General features: G+C 34.0%; 1 protein-coding gene across 2 annotated transcripts; it reads right to left on the reverse strand.

The window, feature by feature from the left end:
- Nucleotides 1-5889: 5889 nt before the first annotated feature.
- Nucleotides 5890-18214, reverse strand: LOC111396613 (endo-1,3;1,4-beta-D-glucanase-like). 2 transcript variants are annotated; one of them, XM_023023028.1, is made up of 7 exons: nt 17848-18214; nt 15909-15930; nt 15557-15683; nt 14996-15086; nt 14704-14793; nt 14121-14221; nt 5890-6050 (listed from the first exon to the last, which is right to left on the reverse strand). In XM_023023028.1, exons 1-7 carry the CDS (start codon nt 17999-18001, stop codon nt 5919-5921), a joined length of 717 nt encoding a protein of 238 aa, XP_022878796.1. In that variant the 5' UTR covers nt 18002-18214; the 3' UTR covers nt 5890-5918. The 2 variants fall into 2 exon arrangements, with proteins under 2 accessions (XP_022878796.1, XP_022878795.1); XM_023023027.1 differs by lacking the exon at nt 5890-6050 and adding an exon at nt 12762-13142.
- Between the last annotated feature and the right edge of the window lie 1291 nt (nt 18215-19505).

Raw genomic sequence — 19505 nt, forward strand, 5'->3', positions numbered from 1 at the left:
AAAGAGAACTCTATGCAAATGAATTTCTAGTGTATTCTAAACTTGAAAGATTTTGCTTTTTTTTTTTTTTTTTTTTTGAAATGAGGAAAATGAGTCACTATTTATAAGCTAGGCTACCATTAATGGCAATTACCTTTGGAGTTCCTCATCTTTTTCCTATGTGGGACAAATTCATTTTTCCCACATAAACTTTCTTTTAAGTGGCACACTTTGAGCCTCAATTTCTCATTCACCCTAACATCAACTTTGGCAAGTAAGTATATGATTTCGATATACTCACGGAGGAAAACACAAATCAACTTTCATCTTCCAAATTGAACAATCGGGTCCCACTCAAAACTCGTGCCAAAGTCGGCCAATTTTTCCAACACCAAACAGGGTGTATTTCCCTGTGTGACAACAAGGATGATCTGGTCGAGGGCAAATGTTTTGGTTTAGGCTATTGCCAGATGCCTATCCCGAAGCAAGTGCAGACAGTTGAGTTGACATTGAATAGCTTTTATAATTTCACAAATGTGTCAAACTTCAATAATTGCAGCTATGGTTTTCTAGCTGAGGAAAGTGCATTCAAATTCTCCGCAAATAGTCTTTCCAACCTGAGGAATGTGGAAATGCTTCCAATGGTGGTTGACTGGGCAGCTGGAGAAAGAACTTGTAAGGAGGCACGAAATAACAATTCTAGTTATGCATGTAAAAGTGAGAATTCCAATTGTTATGAACCCGATAATGGTTATGGGTATCGTTGTTATTGCAAGGACGGTTATCAAGGAAATCCATACCTCTACGATGGTTGCAAAGGTATGACTATATTTAATATTTTCCAATATTATCTTGAAGTCATAAATATCACTCTCTCATTGAATGGCCTAGCATTTTTTTGCAATTTATTGAGCAATATAAGTTAACAAGACTTTAACTTTATTTTCTATTTTATTATTGATATTTTTGTTATGCAGATACCGATGAATGTCAAGATCCAAGTCTCAATGATTGTGAACACAAATGCAAGAACACACGGGGAAGTTTTAGGTGTATTTGCCCAAAAGGTCATCATGGTGATGGGAAAAAAAAATGAGTCGAGAAAGTATGTTGGATACAATCTCCAGGAATACGGCTCTCTTTGCTATGATTTCAGTAATTGGTTAATTGTTTTTGGAGCTCGACAAGGGTTTATAGTTATGTTAACAGAGAAGTATAGAGTGCTTCTGGTTGTAGGGTTTTCAATGAGGATAAACAAAAGATAAGACAATATGATGTGCCACATTATATAGATATTCATAAAAAATGGACTAGGATTGTGTATTAAGATCAATTGTCCATTGCCAACTTATTAATATAATTTCTGCTGCATACATTATAAAACAGCACAATTCTATCAAAGAAGACACTACCTTAGTATTCACAAATTGATTTCTGAAAGGTAGATTGATGTGCCAATGTTGTGCTGCAATCTACGTGCACTTGACGTGCACAGGTCGTGCACTTTGCCAAGAGTACTGAAGAAAAGGTCAGGGTTGATCAGCTTCTACGTCACCATCTTCTTTGGTTTTGTTTTCTGCTTCCTCTACCTGGATGTAGTCATTAATATGATCTTCCATCGCTATCTGAATCGTCCTCTTCGCTGGCGCCATCATCAGCCGCTTGCTCCTATTGTGCTTCACCATCTTCTTCATTCTCGTTGTCAACGCCAATCTTAAAATGTCCAAAACCCTCCTTATCATTACCTAACAGTCCCAACAGTTTACAGATTCAAATAGATTGTCCCATCGTATTGGATACAAAGACATCCCCTGATTCCATATAGTTATCATGAACAGCCATTTTTGAGAAACAAATCATTTTCAAATTTTTGGCCATTTTCACAGGTCACAGATTTGTGTAGCGATCTCTAAGGAATGCCATCTCTGGTAGAGCTCCTTGTAGTTATAAACTAAAGGCTGTTGGAAGTTCCAATCTTTATATGTTGTTTTCAGGATTGTAGAAGAAGTCCACTGTCTTAGTCATCTTGATCTCTTTATTTGAACGTTTTAAGAGAGAAGAGGAGAAAAAAAAAATTGAAGTTTTCTGAAGTAATATAAAATGAATAAATGAATGTATTTGCCTGATATTGAAAATAAAAATATGAGAATTGTGAGTCTAAAGTCTAAACCAGATATTGGGAGCATAGATGGTGTTTTTGCTGTGGTTAAAAAAAATTATAACAATACAAATATATGCTTGTGCTTATTGTGTGCAGTGAGAGTCCATAATCGAAAAACAAAGAAGATATCCCTAACTAATTTGCTATTTCAGATTGTTTTGAGGTGGAATAGTGATAAAGAGTGTGAAAAGGAGATAATAATTTATAAAAATATGGAGTCATGTAAAAATAGATTGATTATTGACTCGAAGAGGAGAATCAGGTTAGATATAAGAATTTGAATAACTCAATACTAGCAGATGATGATGAATTCTCAAATCTTATTGATTCTGAGATGAATGTTTGATTTCAAAGAAAGACATTATGCCCCTGTTTGAACTCTTATTTTTTAGAATAGATTTTGTAAAAAGTAACAAAGAATGTATAATTAAAAGTAGAAAAAAAATTAAATTAGGTGCAACATTATTTTATTGGGTGAATGTATTGTTGTAAAGTGGAAATTAAACCTACCCAGAGTTTTAAAATACCCAATTCAAAAATCAGATTTGAAAGGTTTTTGTTCAAGAATAAGATAATAATTTAAACTTTTAATATTACATAATAATAATAATTTAAAATTAAATTAATCTATATATCCACGCAAACCCTAATTCTTTTCATCTCCCCCTTCTCTCTTCTTTTTCTTTAATTAACGCAACCACTACTCGAGGAGATGTCGTCAACATGACACCAACGACACGACCGCAACAGGATGCGAATAGGATCCAACCCATTTGGTGATCCCTTTTCAGTACCCCGTTCACTGCACCAAAACACATACACACAAAACACAGATGAAGTGAGTGTTGACCTCATCTTCGACATCACGACGCAGTAACTTGGAGTGGTTTTCATGCTGCCATGATTTTTAGTAGCAGTGGCATCATCTCCAACTCTGATTAGATCTACTTTGCGGTGGTTTTAATGAATCTGCTTAGGGTGTGGTGGTGGTGTTGGTGATGCTAGTGGTTGTGGTACCAGTGCTAGTGATTTTGGATTTGATTTTTCGGGATATATTTTTGGTAGAGTGGTGGTGTTTTGCTGTGGTGTGGTTGTGCAGCAATTTTGGGTGGTGGTGACGCTATTAGTTATGGTGGTTCTAGTGGCAATGACAGTGCTCATGGTGGTGTAGTTATGGTTGTGATGGTGCCATGGTGTTTGTCGTTAGAAGCTAGCCTGATTTTTGGTGGTACCATAGTGGTGGTTGTGGCCGTGCCATGGTGGTTTTTCCATTTGATTGATCGCGGTGGTGCTCATGGTAGTTTTTGGTGTGGGTATTAGTTTGTTTGAGATGGTTGACATAGTGATGGTGTTGTCGATTGTCGTGAGATGGTGGTATTGGCTCGACGGCGTTGGTAACGTGATAGTCACAAATGGTGATGGTCACATGATAAGTGTATTCATTACACTTATCTAAGTCGTTAAACTAAAGCAATTATTGTTATTTTAAATGAATTAATGCTTAATTTTGTATATATTGGTTTAATAGGTGCATCTTGATGTAAAACAATGGAAGTTGACAAAAGGAGCGAAAAATTGGCAAAAATGAACAGAATCCAAAGTTTGTGTACTAAATTGGAAATTGTTCATAGTTGATTCGGATCCAATATCGATGCTTGGAGAAGGTGTGGACTCAATTTGATTGAATTGGAAGCTAAAGGACCAAGAAGACATCAAAAAGAGCTAAAATGAATGAAGACCAGAGTATAGGGATCAAAGTGCAACAAATGAGAAATTTTTATAAGTGTGCGCGTGCACGAGCGTAAAGTGGGGCACATGCTGGACCATGTCATGCTATTACGGAGAGCAAATCCAACATACGGCCCGTGCACAAGGAAATGTATGATGGGGGTGCAAGGGAAATTTTAGATCGAACGGTCCAAACTCCGTTTTGAACCTAAATTCTTATGGAAACCAAATTTAACATACCATTTAAAGGTGTTTGAATAGGGAAGAACATTAATATACATATTTTTCATCACAAGAAAGAGGCTCGCACGAGATTCTAATGCGATTAACACGAGAGATTGAAAATTCAAAATCCGGATTGAAGATTAACAACAAAAAAAAAAAATTTGATTTTTCAATTTCCAATCATTGTTTTCAATTCCGGGTGATGTTTTTCCAATTCTTTTTGTGTGATTATTGAAACAATGTGCTAGGCTAATTATTTTCAAATATTGGATGAAGATGAAACCTTTTATTATTATTATTTTTAATTCGAGACACGTGGTTTAGTTGAATTCTTGTAATTTTTTATTAATCTTGCATGTCTAATTTTATTATTTGATTATCAATTGAATATATAGTTGCTTATTGTAATATTGAAAGGCTTACAACAGATTTAGAACACTGTTTAATTAATACATATGCAATCTTTAAGATAACTGTGAAATTGAATTTGTTCTATTCATTTAAATTTGGACTATGAATAAATTCAGGTCGTGACTAGAATAGATTTTGTTTATCTTAGAAAACAAAATTAATTACAATAGAATTATCGACTGTCAATAATACTAAAACGAAACTAGCTATGTAATTGAGAATTGGAATAGATAATAACAAGTGGATTCGTAATCAAATACACTCATTTCATACATATACAAAACTACAAGTTTTAGTAAATTAATTTAGAATAATTAAAAACCACAAATCTCTTTTGTTGTTTACTTTGAATCCAATTAAAAATTACTATAATCAATTGAATTTTATTCCTTGTGGAATGATATACGTAACTCATTACGTATTATTTGTCAACGATCCCGTACACACGTGGGTTTCGCACGAACATCACACATTATTTGGTTAATTGTGATCAATAAGTTGATTACTGTGTGACCAATTAAAATAGGTAATTTGTGATCAATAAATAATATGTGATCTAAATATTTGTTAAGTTGTGACCAATAATTTGATAATTTGGGATCTAGAAATAATTTGGGACCAATTAATTTGACATTTTATAATCATGAAATAAGTTGTGACTTGTAAAATTTGTGATCAAGAAATAATATATGATCTATTAATTTGATAAATTTGTGGTCAAGAAATAAGTTGTGACGTATAAAAGTTGTAATTTGTGACTATGAAGTCTGTAGTTGTGACAAATATATAGCGTGACCATAAATTATATAATATTGTGACCTTAATATATTTAATTAATAAAATATATATTTAATTAATTATTTTATAAATAAAATTTAATTAATATCTTATAATTAAATATATTTTTAATTAATTATTTTATAAATAAAATTTAATTAATATCTGATTTTTGAAATAATAAACTTTGTTTCTTAGTTTTGAAATGGATCATATTTAATCTCTTAGATATGAAATTTTCCCGGTTGTAAATGAGTTTAGAAAAAAATAAATTTTTAAAAATTGGACTCAAACAAGGAACACATTTCTTGCTTTTCTCAAATTTGAATAGGCCTGAAAACAGAGATTGACAAGAATTCGCCCCTTGACTCCCAATTGTGTTGATCTTTCCATTTTTTGAATGAAATAGGATCAAAATCAAACCTTATTCCATGGTATTTACATGAAGTTCCGCTTTAAGAAAGTCCCCAAGAGGGCTCTTTAGTTCAGTTTCCATACAGATAAAAGTAATGTTTTATTTGATGATTCATAAGATGCATTTGTTATTTCGATACAGCAATCCAATGTATTTAGGCAAATATATCCTCAACAAATTGAATATGAAATTGTAAACATAATGTACTACAATTTACTTCAGTTACTGAATAAACCAATCCAACATGTCCTTATGAGCCTCTTCTGCACGCTTTACAGCTGCTTCATCGTCGTCCTTGTACCTTACAGACCAACCATGTGAAACCCCAGGAAATACTTTCACAAAGGCATCAATCTGCAAAGGAAAAACAGTCAATTTTATATTGTCTTCAACGGTAGAGATATATATAGAAGATTCTATTTCTGTGGCTCAGAATCCCTCTTGACATTAGAGAGTGTTGGGAATCTACTTATACATGTACAGTTGAATTTAAAATTATTTCGATTTTCATCCAATAGATCTCATTGTGTTTGGTTAGGAATTGTGATAAGATTGTACCTTTTCAGATCTGCAATCTTTTTGCTTTTCTTATCGTTCCACAACTTTGATTCGCCACCACAGCTGTCCAATTGTCCAGCCTCCAACGGTGATCCACACAGAGAATATGATTGCAGCCTCTAGGGTTTTCTCTTGTGCTAGCAAGAATAATGAAAACCTTAATGGACCTCAAACCCTAGTTATGTATTTATATAAACCAAAATAAGCTCGGCCCGGTCCGGCCCAATAATTAATTAATCCAATTAATTAAACCCGGTCCGTGAATTAATTAATCCAATTAATTAATTCGAAAATATAAATAACAAATCCAATTAATTAATTTATCCAACGATTGTTAAATTAATCAATTGGCAATTTGCAATCTTCCAATTCTCTTTTGTGTGTGACCCATTAGGTTCCCGACCATGATGTCTAACGACGTGAAATATTTTTTTGATCTAATCAAAATTGATAAATTAAAATACTCTTTTAATTTATCGTCAATTCACATTCGCCGTCCCTGATTGACATCTAGCAATGTGTCAGGGCAATACATGTGACGGGAAATGTCACGTGGTATGACAAAACCAAATTCGTTCGTTTACCGTGAAACTATAATCCCTTCGTCAATATGATCCGATCAATTACGAGATATGGAGTTGTGTCAATCTCGATCATCGATCATATCTTTCACTCCACTATTAAGTCAATATAAATCGAAAACTCCTTTTCGACTTATGAGTACACCTTGGCCAAGGATTTTCATAAAATTTGCGCCAAGAAATTCTTTGTACTTCATAAAAGCAGTTCAAAAGGAGAGAATATCTAGCCCACCCCAAAGTGTAATCAACCATCTTGCGATGGCATATTAAGGGATAATCCCATGCCATTAAATATCGTAACTATAATCAATATATAAGGACTTGAGCTACTCTTCTTAACAATGTTGAACTTTTAAGATAGAATCCTAAGGCTCAATATGGTTCATAACCTATTGGGCTCAAACGAGCAATTTGATAGCTCTAAAGTTAAACGAGCATTTAGAGTTCCCACATCATTAAAGATTAATTGATAATTAAAATATAAAGACCAAGGTTACTCCACTTAGTAGTTTGCTCTTTTCAGATAAGACTCAACATGATATCAAAACTCTTTAAGCTCAAACGAACAATTCGACTGTTTCAATGAACATCGAATTTTAAGATTGATATGCTCAGACAAGCTACCATCTTTCAAGGGCATTTAAGAGATAAATCTCATCTTGATTAATTATTTAAACTATAACTAGCATATAAGAGTTTGAAAAACTCCTCTACACTAGGATGACCTTTTAAAATAGAACTTCAAATCTTAACAAGCCCTAGTTAAGAAGAATAATAAGATGGATCAATCTTTAACTGTCAATCAAACGTAAGCCTTACCTTGGATATCCTCTAAAGATACAAATGAAGGCTGTAGTATCACCGCATCTTGGATATAAGCATACTTTGCTAGCTCCACAACCACCTTGGCAAAAAAGAAATTTTATTTTAACAAATTTACATACGGAACAAAATATGGAATATATCATTGGAACTGTTGATTGAATTTACAACTGATCAAACTGCTTATGGCCCCCATTATTTGAATTTATAATTGGGGGAATAGTATTTTTTTTTTAAGATTGTGTGGTTGAAAAGTTTTCGATTTGAATGTAATATTATTTTATTAAAGATTGTGTGGTTGAAAATAGAAGAAAAAAAATTAAATTAAATTGAAGAGTTTTAAAGGGGGCCAAACGGGGCTAAAATTCATCACAAGTAAAATCTCACCTCCCCAACAAAAGCCTGCAGCTCCAATCTTCTCTATGCCTTTGCTTTTCAGAGCTCCAATAAGTGGCTTTGCAACTTCAGCCCCAGTTTGTTGCCCATTTTGCACTCTCATTTTAGAAAAAATTCACCCGTTGCCAATCCTTTCAACTAACAATGCACAAATATGTTATAGTCCACAGCAGCTTTTTATTTCCCAATTCCTTTACTACCCTCTAAAGTGAGCAACAGTTATAAGAGGTGGAAAAGTCAAAAAAGGGTGGCTGTTGAAGACAAATGGCGGTTTCGAGACAATTAAAAATTGTACAAGTCAATTCAAAAATAGATGTTATCATGTGGGACCCATGTTGGTAGAAAGAATGCATTTTTTGGGTGAAAATAGGAACCAAACAGGGGCTCAAATCCTTAGTCCTATAGAAGAAATATTGTTTTTTTTTTTTTTCAACAATCAAAATCCGTGGAATAGTCAAAAATAGAAGTGAAAATCCTCGCAAAAGAAATCTAACTCTACCAATTCCCTCAATTTTACAAGTCATGTCATTACCCATTTGGACTTGGCCACCATTGAGTTCATTAAATTCAGTAAACCACTCCTTCACAGGATACATATGAAAAGAGCATCCTGAATCAAGAACCCACTTCTTGGGGTTTCTATTTGATGAAGTCACAAGAACAACTCCTTGTACTTCAGAATCATTGTTGCAGACAGTAGCTGCAAAACCATCAAGGTTTGGATTACCTTTCATATCAGACATCTTTTTAAAACAGTCTTTTATGAAGTGACAAGTTTTGCCACAGTAGTAGCACTTCCTGGTTTGAGTTTTGGTTTTTGATTGCCTCTTATTTTGATATCTAAATTTAGGAAGTTGGGGTCTTCCCCCCTTTTAGGAATTGAAGTTGCACCGATTTTTCTTCTTAGTAGGGTTGAGTTTTTCTTTAATATTTAGATCTTCCCCAAATTTAGAATGTTTTATCTCAGTTGTTAGTTCAAGCTCTCTATTTCTTAAAGCTCAGACAATGATGTCAACAGTGAGAGCATCCCTCCCATATTCTAGGGCATTTCTAATTTCCCTATATTTATCACCCAAGGCATTTAACAAGGCAACAGCTTGTTGGTCATCTGATAACTCTTCATCACAGTTGCTTAGGTCTTGAATCAATTTTGTGAATTTATCAATATTTTCTTCTAAGGTGGAAGAGGTGTCAAATCTAAAATTGTAAAATTGCCTCAAAAGATACCACTTATTTGGCATTGTCTTAGTTAAGTATAGGGATTCTAATTTGGTCCATAGTTCTTCAGTAGTCTCCTACTGTTCTAATCACATTATCAGACAAATGCAAGAAGATTGTGCTCCAAGCAATTTCGTCCAGTTCTTGTCTCCTATAAGCACTAATTTCAGTACCCCATGTCCCAGTTAAGGCACCTGCACACCTCTGCTGTAACAGCAGAGCCCTCATCTTTTGATGCCAAAGATTAAAATCCCCAGTCCCCTTCCAAACTTCTACTTCAAACTTATGTGTAGTAGACATGATTAACACATAGATTCACAAAACAATAAATTATACAATACACTAAGTATAACAGATTGAATTGATATAACCAAGTTGCAGATTGAGCAATTTTCAAGATAGGACAAAAGTATTACATACTAAGAACTACCATCCTATAATGAAAAATCATGCATATTACGGGATCCAGTTATACAATTCAAAAGATTCAAGAGTAACATATATAGCAACACAATAATCAGTCAAAGCAGAAATACTGAAAGAAATATCAAATGTCCAGTTTTAACAGGTTTAAGGGCTAATGACCCGCAAATCCACAACTCCCTCAGATTCCCAAATCCTTGCAGGAGATCTTGGACAAAGGTAAGTTGTGGTAGGCCAATTACCTTAATAACCACGTCAAAACTTTCACAAGAAAGAGTGTACCTTACTATACACAAGTTATAAGTCTGAAAAGATTATACAAGAACTGAACACCAGTGTAGTTTCAGTAAGAGATTACACTTGGAGATTGAGAAACAACTGAAGAATTTTGGGAATGTGATCAAATAGGCCACGAGTCACAGCAACTCAGTAGAACTCAGCACTCAGCTCCAACAGACTCGGAATGAGTCAACTCGACTCACCAGCACTCAATAACGAGTCAAGTTATCACACCAACTCATTGACGAGTTACGCGTCAGAATAGTTTGTAGACTCAAAGAACACCAAGTTTTCCAGATCCAGAGGAGTTAGGGATTTATTTTTTTTACTTCGAAAAATTTTCAGATCCAGATATTTACAAGCAAAAATTCAGAAAAACTTTTGGTGTTTAAGGATTCAATAAAAAATTGAATCAAACAATTATACCCAAAAAAAAAAAATTGTAAACCCAAAAACTCTTAGGGTTTCAACAAGAACAGTTTTCAAAAAAGGGCAAAAAACTTAATCGAACAATTTCCATCACTCTGATACCACTTGTTGGTCTCAGAATCGAATATTAAACGATTTAAAGTACAAAAAACTGAAACTGAAAATGAAGACGAACACATGAGATTTTTCGCCACGAAGGCCCGGATGTTCAGCTTAAAGCCTACTCACCCGTTGAGCATCTACAAGTAGATATTGCTTGATTCCACTAAGAAATTTCTCAAGAACAGTACAAATGTATGAAGGAAACTTAAGTTCCTTCAATATTTTCTCTCGCCTCTCTTTTCAAAATACAACACAGTGAATTCACAATCTGCTCTTTCTAAGATTGCTTACAAATACAATCTTCTTAATCTTCACACAGAAATTTCAGAAAAAATAACACACAGTAAACAGATCGAAGAAAACCCTCAAGAAACCGAAAAAACCCTAAATGCTTCCAGAGACAATAACACTCAAATCGTCAAGAAGTGAGAGAGAGAGGCTGCTATTTATATTTCATCACAAATCACATTGATCCAACGGCTGGGAATAAGTCAGATGAATGGTCTAAGATTAATCAGAAAACAAAAGGTCATAATCGTGTTAACCAATAACACGTTTTTTAACTTAGGTCATTCAAAAAGGACCGGGTTAACTTTGAGGCCCAAATGAACGTCCAACCCATCAACATCAGCTGAAGTTCAATTAATAGTGAAGCACCAACCTATGTCCAACACAACGTTTTCAGGTTTCGTCAATGGCATATGGGAAAACACATGATACGTCTTTTACAATATGTGAAGTGGAGATGATGAATAGTGGCATGACTCTTGTTCAATTTCAAAGGGCATATTTATGTTTGGATTAGGAATGACAAAAATACCCGTCAAACTCGATACTAGGAAGGCTAGGGATTACCCGCTTAATCGGATAATCTTCCCCACCCCAAGGAGGGTACAAGTAACAGGGGCCTCCCCCTGCCACTTTTTTTTTTTTTTAAGAATTCAATACTTTAAATGGAAAAATTTTAAAAAAATTTCATTAATTCTAAATAGAAGATGGCAACTAAGATTATTTAAAAAATATGATAAACGATCAAAATCTTAATTTACCAAATATATTCGAATAATTTATCTTTTAAAAATATTTTAATTAAATAAAAAAATTAATAACTATATTATTATCTCACTTGAATTATTAAAGGCAATAAAATGAATTATAAAAAAATTAAATGTGTACATAAATAGGGCAACTGCCCGCCTCGACCCGCTTTAAACTGGTGACGGGGCGGGTAGAGGGCAAGAAAATGCCCAGAGGGATGGGGTCGGGGAGCCTGCCCCACTTCGAACTCGTCCCTTTGCCGATCCTAGTTTGGATTGTTATAACCCTTTTACCCTTATAATTCCTAGCACTTTTCTTTTTTCTTTTTTTCTTTTTTTAAAATCAAATAACACATGCAATACACTTAAGCCATGACGAGTGCACTTTGAGCTAGATCCAAAGAAAATAGATGGAATCTGTCAACAAGGACAAATTATCCAATTTAGTCGAAAAGTTGGGGTGGACAAAAGGTTGGGGGTACGTCCCATACATATTGGAAACGTTGGGATGAAATATGAAAATTTCCTTTAAAAAATGACATCATTCTCCAGGTTTAATGGTCACCGAATATCTGAACTCAGATCTATTTTCAGATACATCGTTAAATTTTACAATATTTCATTCAATCCACCAATCAGTTTTCATCCATTATTTAACTAACATACTACGTGAGTACCAACTAGATTAATTGTGTTACTTTAAAAAAAAAGGGGGGGGGGGGGTTAAACCCCAACCTTGAGGACCCCTACCGCTCCGTCCCTAGATCTTTGTGAGGGAGGTAAATCGCGGGATATACTCCAACAGGTTAGGGAACAAGAGCTGCATGTACACTGCGCCTACAAGGAATCCAATTCCATGTTTCAGAAATCGAACCCCCACATTGCGGCTGTCAGCAAGACGTAAGGTAACCTCACTCCTGTCATTTGCACAATTAGACTATGCCCCGGAAGGCAATTGTGTTACGTACTTAATTGTACCTTTTCTTGCTAAAAATCCGATTTTATGGAGCAGCGCATTTTGATTCCAAAAAACAAACTTCCATGTCATGCAACTCCTCAAGTTGGATTGGTTGTCTTCAAGTCAGAATTTTCAGTAGCCAACTTTACTCATAACCACCATCGATTCACCAAAAATGGTCATCGAAGGGCATCTAAAATATATATTCATTAGTGAAACCCCTCGAGAAACTTGTAGCGAAGTTAGAATCCAACTTTGCAAATTAGCGACAATATTGTCCATATCAAATATGCCATAGATGACACGAAATTCACAGGCAAGCTCAATTTGAAAGTTTCACAAGAGGTAGGTCTTTTGACCCTCGTACATGAGTACAATTTCACTACCTCAGCACCTACAAGCTGGTCCAAGAAATAAAGATTGATACAACAATCCACCATATTCAAGCAAACATATCCTCAACAAACTGCATATGAAATAAGTAAACATAATTTACGATAATTTACTTCAAATACTTAATACACCAATCCAACATGTCCTTTTGAGCCTCTTCTGCACACTTTTTAGTAGCTTCATCATTATCCTTGTACCTCACAGACCAACCATGTGAAACCCCAGGAAATACTTTCACGAAGGCGTCGACCTGAAAAGGGAAAGACCGTCAAAATTTGTTTTTTAAGTCTTCAACGATGGATATAAAACTCCCTACAAAAGATGGAATTTCTGACGTATTAACCCAAATCGACACTAGACAACTATATCTCGAACATTCTATTTCTATGGCTAAAAATCACTCGAGGTTAGAGAGCATAGTTGTTCTATCTATATAATTGTTACTCAACTATAATGGATTTATATGATGTAGATTTTTATTCAAGCTACTTTTATAGTGACGAACAGACAACATGTTTAAACATAAAAGTTACAAAAGTTCAATTCTAAGTGATATTTTGTTTCAAAAAAATGTGGACATAATTTAAATTTTTCTCAAGTCATAAATGCTTTTTGTCAAAAAAAAAAAAAAAAAAGGAAAAAAAAAGGTTACTTATTCTTAGTCTAAGGTAATAGTTACTTTCAAAACTAGCAACTTATTTATTCATCCTTGACAAGAGAATCAATTATTTATTTTATTCAGCCAAACAAGTGGCACTCACCTCTATAAAATCATAGAAGTTTGAAGAAATCATAGCTAGAATTTGAGATGAAGTCTCATCTCAGCATTTCTACTTCAACCTTGAATGAAATAGGTAAATATAGGAGCATGTTAATCCTCCACATTAAATAAATATTCTGAGGTTTTCTACCCGTGGTCTTACAGTTCACCAAGCTAGTTGTCCCATCTTAAATTGTATCTCTCTTCCCTTCTGTAGAATCCATGCAACAGATTTCAATTCACTAATACTTGTCAACTTACCAACCCTAGCAATTTTGTTGAAAGAAGCATGTAACAATTATAAATCCCATTATAGAAAAACCTCAAGAGAATATGAACTTTGTCTTGTTCCAAACTCAGTTGCCGAAAAAAAATCAAGTAGATGCACATAACTACATATGCAGGATATTAACGCTTGAAGCTGAGAATTGGCATATTGTAACTGGAGGAGTATACAGAATTTCTTACCTCAGGCTTTGCGTTTAAGGCGGCATCAAATTCTTTCAAGAGCTCTGGTGGAGACCTTTCATCATTCTCAGCTCCAAGAATAGAAATTGGAACCTTAACCGCTGAAAATTGTTCCAATGTTAATGTCTCAACACAAAACTATTCAAGTTCTGATTGACCCGTAATAAAACTCTAGATAAGTTACAATACAAATACATAGCGTAAAAAACACTGTTAGTCGCTCAACTTAGAGTGAAGTTACAACCGAAATTTATTTTGTTCCAAAGTGATCACTGAAGTTTTACTTTTGTTCTAGTTTAGTCACTTGGTTAAACATCATTAGTAGAACATGTAATATGGAAGACCTTCATGTTGATGCTGCGTCAGTCCATAAAAACAACTGATGGATTTTAAATGAGTGAATCATAAATGAAACTTCCCTTTAAGCTAAGTGACTAACAGCATATAACCTAGAAGGCATGCTTCCCAAGCCAAGAATGCAGAACATGGTATTCAGCAGAATAATAAGATAGATCGATCTCTAAATCCAACATATGAATAAAAAAGGGGGATTTCGCAGATTTGTACAAAACATAAGTCTTACCCTGTATATCCTCTAAAGATACAAATGAAGGATGTAGGATCACTGAAGCCTGGATATAAGCATACTTTGCTAGTTCCACAGCGACCTTGGCTGAAAAGTAGTTTTATTTAACAAACTTACATACATAACAAAATGTGTCATATATAATTGGAAATGTTGATTAAAATCACAACAGATCAAACTGTAAATAAGCTTACATACTTAACAAAATGTGTTATATATAATTGGAATTGTTGATTAAAATCACAACAGATCAAACTGCTTAAACTTTCATCTCGGGAAAAAAAATCACCTCCCCAACAAAAGCCTACAGCTCCAATCTTCTCTATGCCTTTGCTTTTTAGAGCTTCAATAACTGGCTTTGCATCTTCAAATCCTTGGTCCTACATGAGGAATATTAACTTGTAGAGTTTTTCAAACAAAACTTGTGGAATATATAGGAAATGAAAGTGAAAATCCTCGCAAAATAATTTACAGAATTTTTCTTCTTTCTTTTGATTCTGGATTTGTTTGGGCGTGTGGAGGGAGGGGACAACAATTTTGACGGTCCAAAGCTTCATAAGTTTTGCAACTGTCAATGGAACGTGGCAGTTGGAACTAAGAAAAGCTGACACTACTCTTGTATCTGAAAAGGGGGTAATTGGACCTAAGGGATTATGGTATATTTTATTGGTAGTGTTAGATAGTACAAGAACGTATTAAGGAAGAAAAATAAGGCAAAATCTGGTTGATTATAGTGTCAAGTACCATATACCAAGCATGCACTTATATTTCAACTGAAGATGGATTTTCACTGGCTGGGATAGTTTCAGATAATGGCAAATTGAGTCGAGTATGAAAAGAGATAACTCACTGGTCCATGATCTTTTATCCATATCTGAAAGGGCCTATCAACATTCTCTGGCTCATATGGATCTCCATTCAGGAAATCTGGCACAACAGTATAAAATCCAGCAGCAGCAACTTTGTCCGCAAGCTTCCTTCATAATTGTAAGTGCATTACATATATTAGCATGACACATAGTATGGATTTATATTAATTTCACATGGCTATGTATGTACGAATTTAACAAGCTAGGTACACAGGCCATTGACCATATGCCTAAAATGGGGAAGAAACAGCTACAAAATCATGAGTCCTATATTAAAAATTACCGCATGGTAAAATATTATCCTAAATTAGGAAGAAAGCAGAGAGCAAGTACCTCAAGTTAGGAGCTTCATATCCTACATAGATCAAGCCAAATGAGAAAAATTAGAATGTAAAAATAATAGGCAAAATTTATTTATATTTATGGGATGTATGTATATTCACTTCCACAACTTACAACAAGCCTAAAGCCCCATTTAGTTTTCGAAAATTAGTCACAGGACTATGTGACAACTATGTTCTAATTAAAAACAGTTTCTCTTGAAGTGAAGAGATTAAGATCCATCTTCTCAACAAAATTAACTAAACTTTGTGGAAGTATATTTATATCTTGAATAGAAGGGCTGCTTCTTTCATTGAACCAGAAAAAGAGTTAAACATTTATGCTCTCATAAATAACTTAAAATAAAGAGGAAATTGCCCCATGCAATGTTCATCATCATTCTATGCTTTAAAAGCTCTATAGCACGGACATTTCAACTAGGACAGCGTGTCCGAGTCCAACACGTGTCAGGCACGTGTCAATTCCGACACTTCTTGGGCCCTCTACTATAAAATTTTTTCACTTTTATTTAAAATATTATTTATTTTTAAGTTATTAGTAAATATCATATAGATCCTTACATTTAAAAGATTTTAACAAAAATAATAATAATTATAAAGCTAAATTTATACTATATAAATGAAGAATTTTAAAAAATTTAATCAACATCTCAGCGACGTGTCGTGTTAGTACTTTTTTTGGAAAATTGCATGTTGGCATATCCGACACGTATCGTGTCGGACATACGTGTCCGTATCGTTGTATCATAGGTTAAAAGAAAGATAATACATGATAAGCATAAAATTACTTAATATGAAACAAAAATATTCTCCAAAATCAGTAGAACGTAATGTAAAATAAGGTGTATTTAAACAAGCAAAACCTTTATGCCAAAGGCATGACAATACTCAAGTCGCATATGCAAGATGAATAGATTGAAATCAACTATCTTGGGATCCACAAACTACTTAACCCCTATTTGGCCCTCATTTTCTAAAACTCATACTTCCTCAAACTCATTTTCCACTACATATTTCATCATCTTTTATCAAAATATACTAAAAAACTGATTTTTAGCTAAGCCAAATAGTGGCTTAATTCACTTCTAAGCCCAAGAAAAACAGCATTTGTAGATGCTAAAATGCCTTAACAATCATCAAGGCCAACCAATATTAGACAATAAGATTCAAACTTTGCAACACCAAAATCCCATAAAGATGAAAATAGACAAAATTTTCCCTATTAGGCAGTGAAAATTATAATTATGAGTGTGTCATTTTAGATATATATAGCCTGCAAACAAACAACACTTAACAAACCGTCAAGCAAATTAATTCAATAAAAATTCTCGACCTCTAACATACGTATTCAAATAATTGAAAAGAAGCAGTTCTACTACAAGAAAAAATATAGCTAGTGAAGATCGCGTTCAGCTTGTTTCGCATGGAATCCTAAAAGAGTCGGAGATGAAAATACAAGTCAAATCTCGAAAAACTCATCTCAAAACTGCAGTGTTCAGAATAAAATGTGAAATTATAGACTTCGATAATTTCTACAAATCCTATATTTTAATTGAGATCGAATTTTCATCTTACGTTGTTCTTAAGGTTTCAGACAGAGAATTTGACATATCCAAATTGGCAAATGTATTCAAAACCTTAAAAACAGCAAAATAAGAAAACCCAATTGAAATATGCAACAAAAATGAAATCTTGCGGTGATAAACCACTCTAAACATAACTTGGCCAAATGAAACTCTACAAAGGGAACCTAGAATTAACACACGAATTAAAGAGTATAAACAATTTCACACACTTGTATTTTATTTATTCTGTAAAAAATTAACACATAAGGTGATTGAAAAAAGCGAAACTCTACAGAGAGAACATTAATCAACAAAAGATTGAAACTTTACAACACCCGAAATCAAATATTTCTAGAAAATACATACCAAAAACATCAGAAACCAGAATAACAGCAAGCTTGGAATCAGCAGAGCCAGAAATATAGCATTTGAGGCCTCCAAGCTCTTCAACATGCCCTATCCCAGTGCTTGAGCCTAGAGTTGGTGGATTTTCACAGCACTGAGAGTGTGGGCCTGACATTTTATTACCTCTGTTTAGGAAAAATGAGTCAAATGATTAATACTGCAAAATCACACGGCAGAAGCGATGACTTCAATTTATAGAAGATCCGTTTATAAAAATTTGCACTTCTATCCCCAATCTTTCTTACTTCATAAGCATAACTCAAACATTTATTTAATGGTGGATGTGGTCTCTATAAATTCTCAGAGGTAGAAATGACGAAATTCCACATCCTCGCCCCACAATGTCGAATCCCAAATTTTCAAACCCACTATGAGTCCTTTATTTATTTTTGGGTAATTAGCACAAAACGTCCCTATCTTTCATGATTTTTGTAGAGAACGCCCTTACATTTCGTTTTTTGACGCATTTCATCCCTACCTTTAAACGGTAGGTAGGCGGCGGATGTGTGACGTTTGAAGTTGTCGTTCGTACACCTGTCCCCAATGGAAGAATGAGTGAGATTTTCCCCTGCATATCATGGCCTTACCACTCGGTCCCCGATGGCCAGTGGGGGATTCGGTATAGCAGCTCACGTTCCTTTGCGCTGCGCGTTCCCGCTAGACTGGACACATCTTAGCTGTAGGAAGTATGGTTTCGAAAGTGACTTCGGTTCGCCAGTTCAGGCTCAACTCCTCGCTTTACGTTCATTTTCTTGTGCAAAACATCATTTTCATCATTTTTTTCAATAAAAAGCTATAAAATGACTAATATACACTTCTATTTAAATAAAAAAATAAAGAACTAAATGCAATCGTAGTTCCAAATAAAAAAATAAATAAAATCTCCACCTCCACCTCCACCTCCTCTTTTGAACTTTTTAAAAAATTGGACCTATGATTGCAATTAGTTATTTTTTTTATTATTTAAATATAATGGTATATTAGTCATTTTATAACTTTTTATTGAGAAAAATAATGAAAATAATGTTTTCCATAAGAAAAGGTAAAAAAATGAAAGGTAAGGACGTTTTCCACAAAAATCATAAAAGGTAGGGACGTTTTGTACTAATTATCCAAAAATAAATAAAGGACTCATAGTGAGTTTGAAATTTTGGGATTCGACATTGTTAAGGCCTTGTTTGGTATACATTAATGTAAAAATGAGAGTGAAAAATATAATCGTTACGAATTCTACACAAAAGATAGAAAGTCAAATATGGTAACTTAATGTGATGGATAACGATCATATTTTTTTTATTTTAATGGGCAATTAATGGGAAAGAAAGGGAGGCTAAATCTTCAATCTTTAAATATAAGCAAAGTAGTTGTCAAATCTTCATTGTAGTTGCACAATTAACTTTTAATAATGAAAACTGTCTAAATTTTTGTAAAATAATGAGAGCTTTGGAAATAGGTGTTGATATAATTTTTTTCAGGTAAGAAGTAAACTCGAGTTTCGTAATGTACGGATTATGCATGTACCACAAAATTATGCAATTTGTGTCATTATTTACCACAAAATTATGAGAGCTCAAAGACAAACATTTTCATTTTTAAGAGTTGAAGACCAACTTACAACT

Source organism: Olea europaea, chromosome 7 (assembly GCF_002742605.1).
Source record: "Olea europaea var. sylvestris chromosome 7, O_europaea_v1, whole genome shotgun sequence".
Taxonomy (NCBI): domain Eukaryota; kingdom Viridiplantae; phylum Streptophyta; class Magnoliopsida; order Lamiales; family Oleaceae; genus Olea; species Olea europaea.

Coding starts and splice junctions, on each gene's coding strand:
- LOC111396613 (XM_023023027.1), bottom strand. CDS start 18,001: ATGTCAGGCCCACACTCTCAGTGCTGTGAAAATCCACCAACTCTAGGC. Junction 15,931..17,847: donor TCTGGTTTCTGATGTTTTTG/GTATGTATTTTC, acceptor TGATCTATGTAG/GATATGAAGCTCCTAACTTG. Junction 15,087..15,556: donor GGATAAAAGATCATGGACCA/GTGAGTTATCTC, acceptor TTCCTCATGTAG/GACCAAGGATTTGAAGATGC.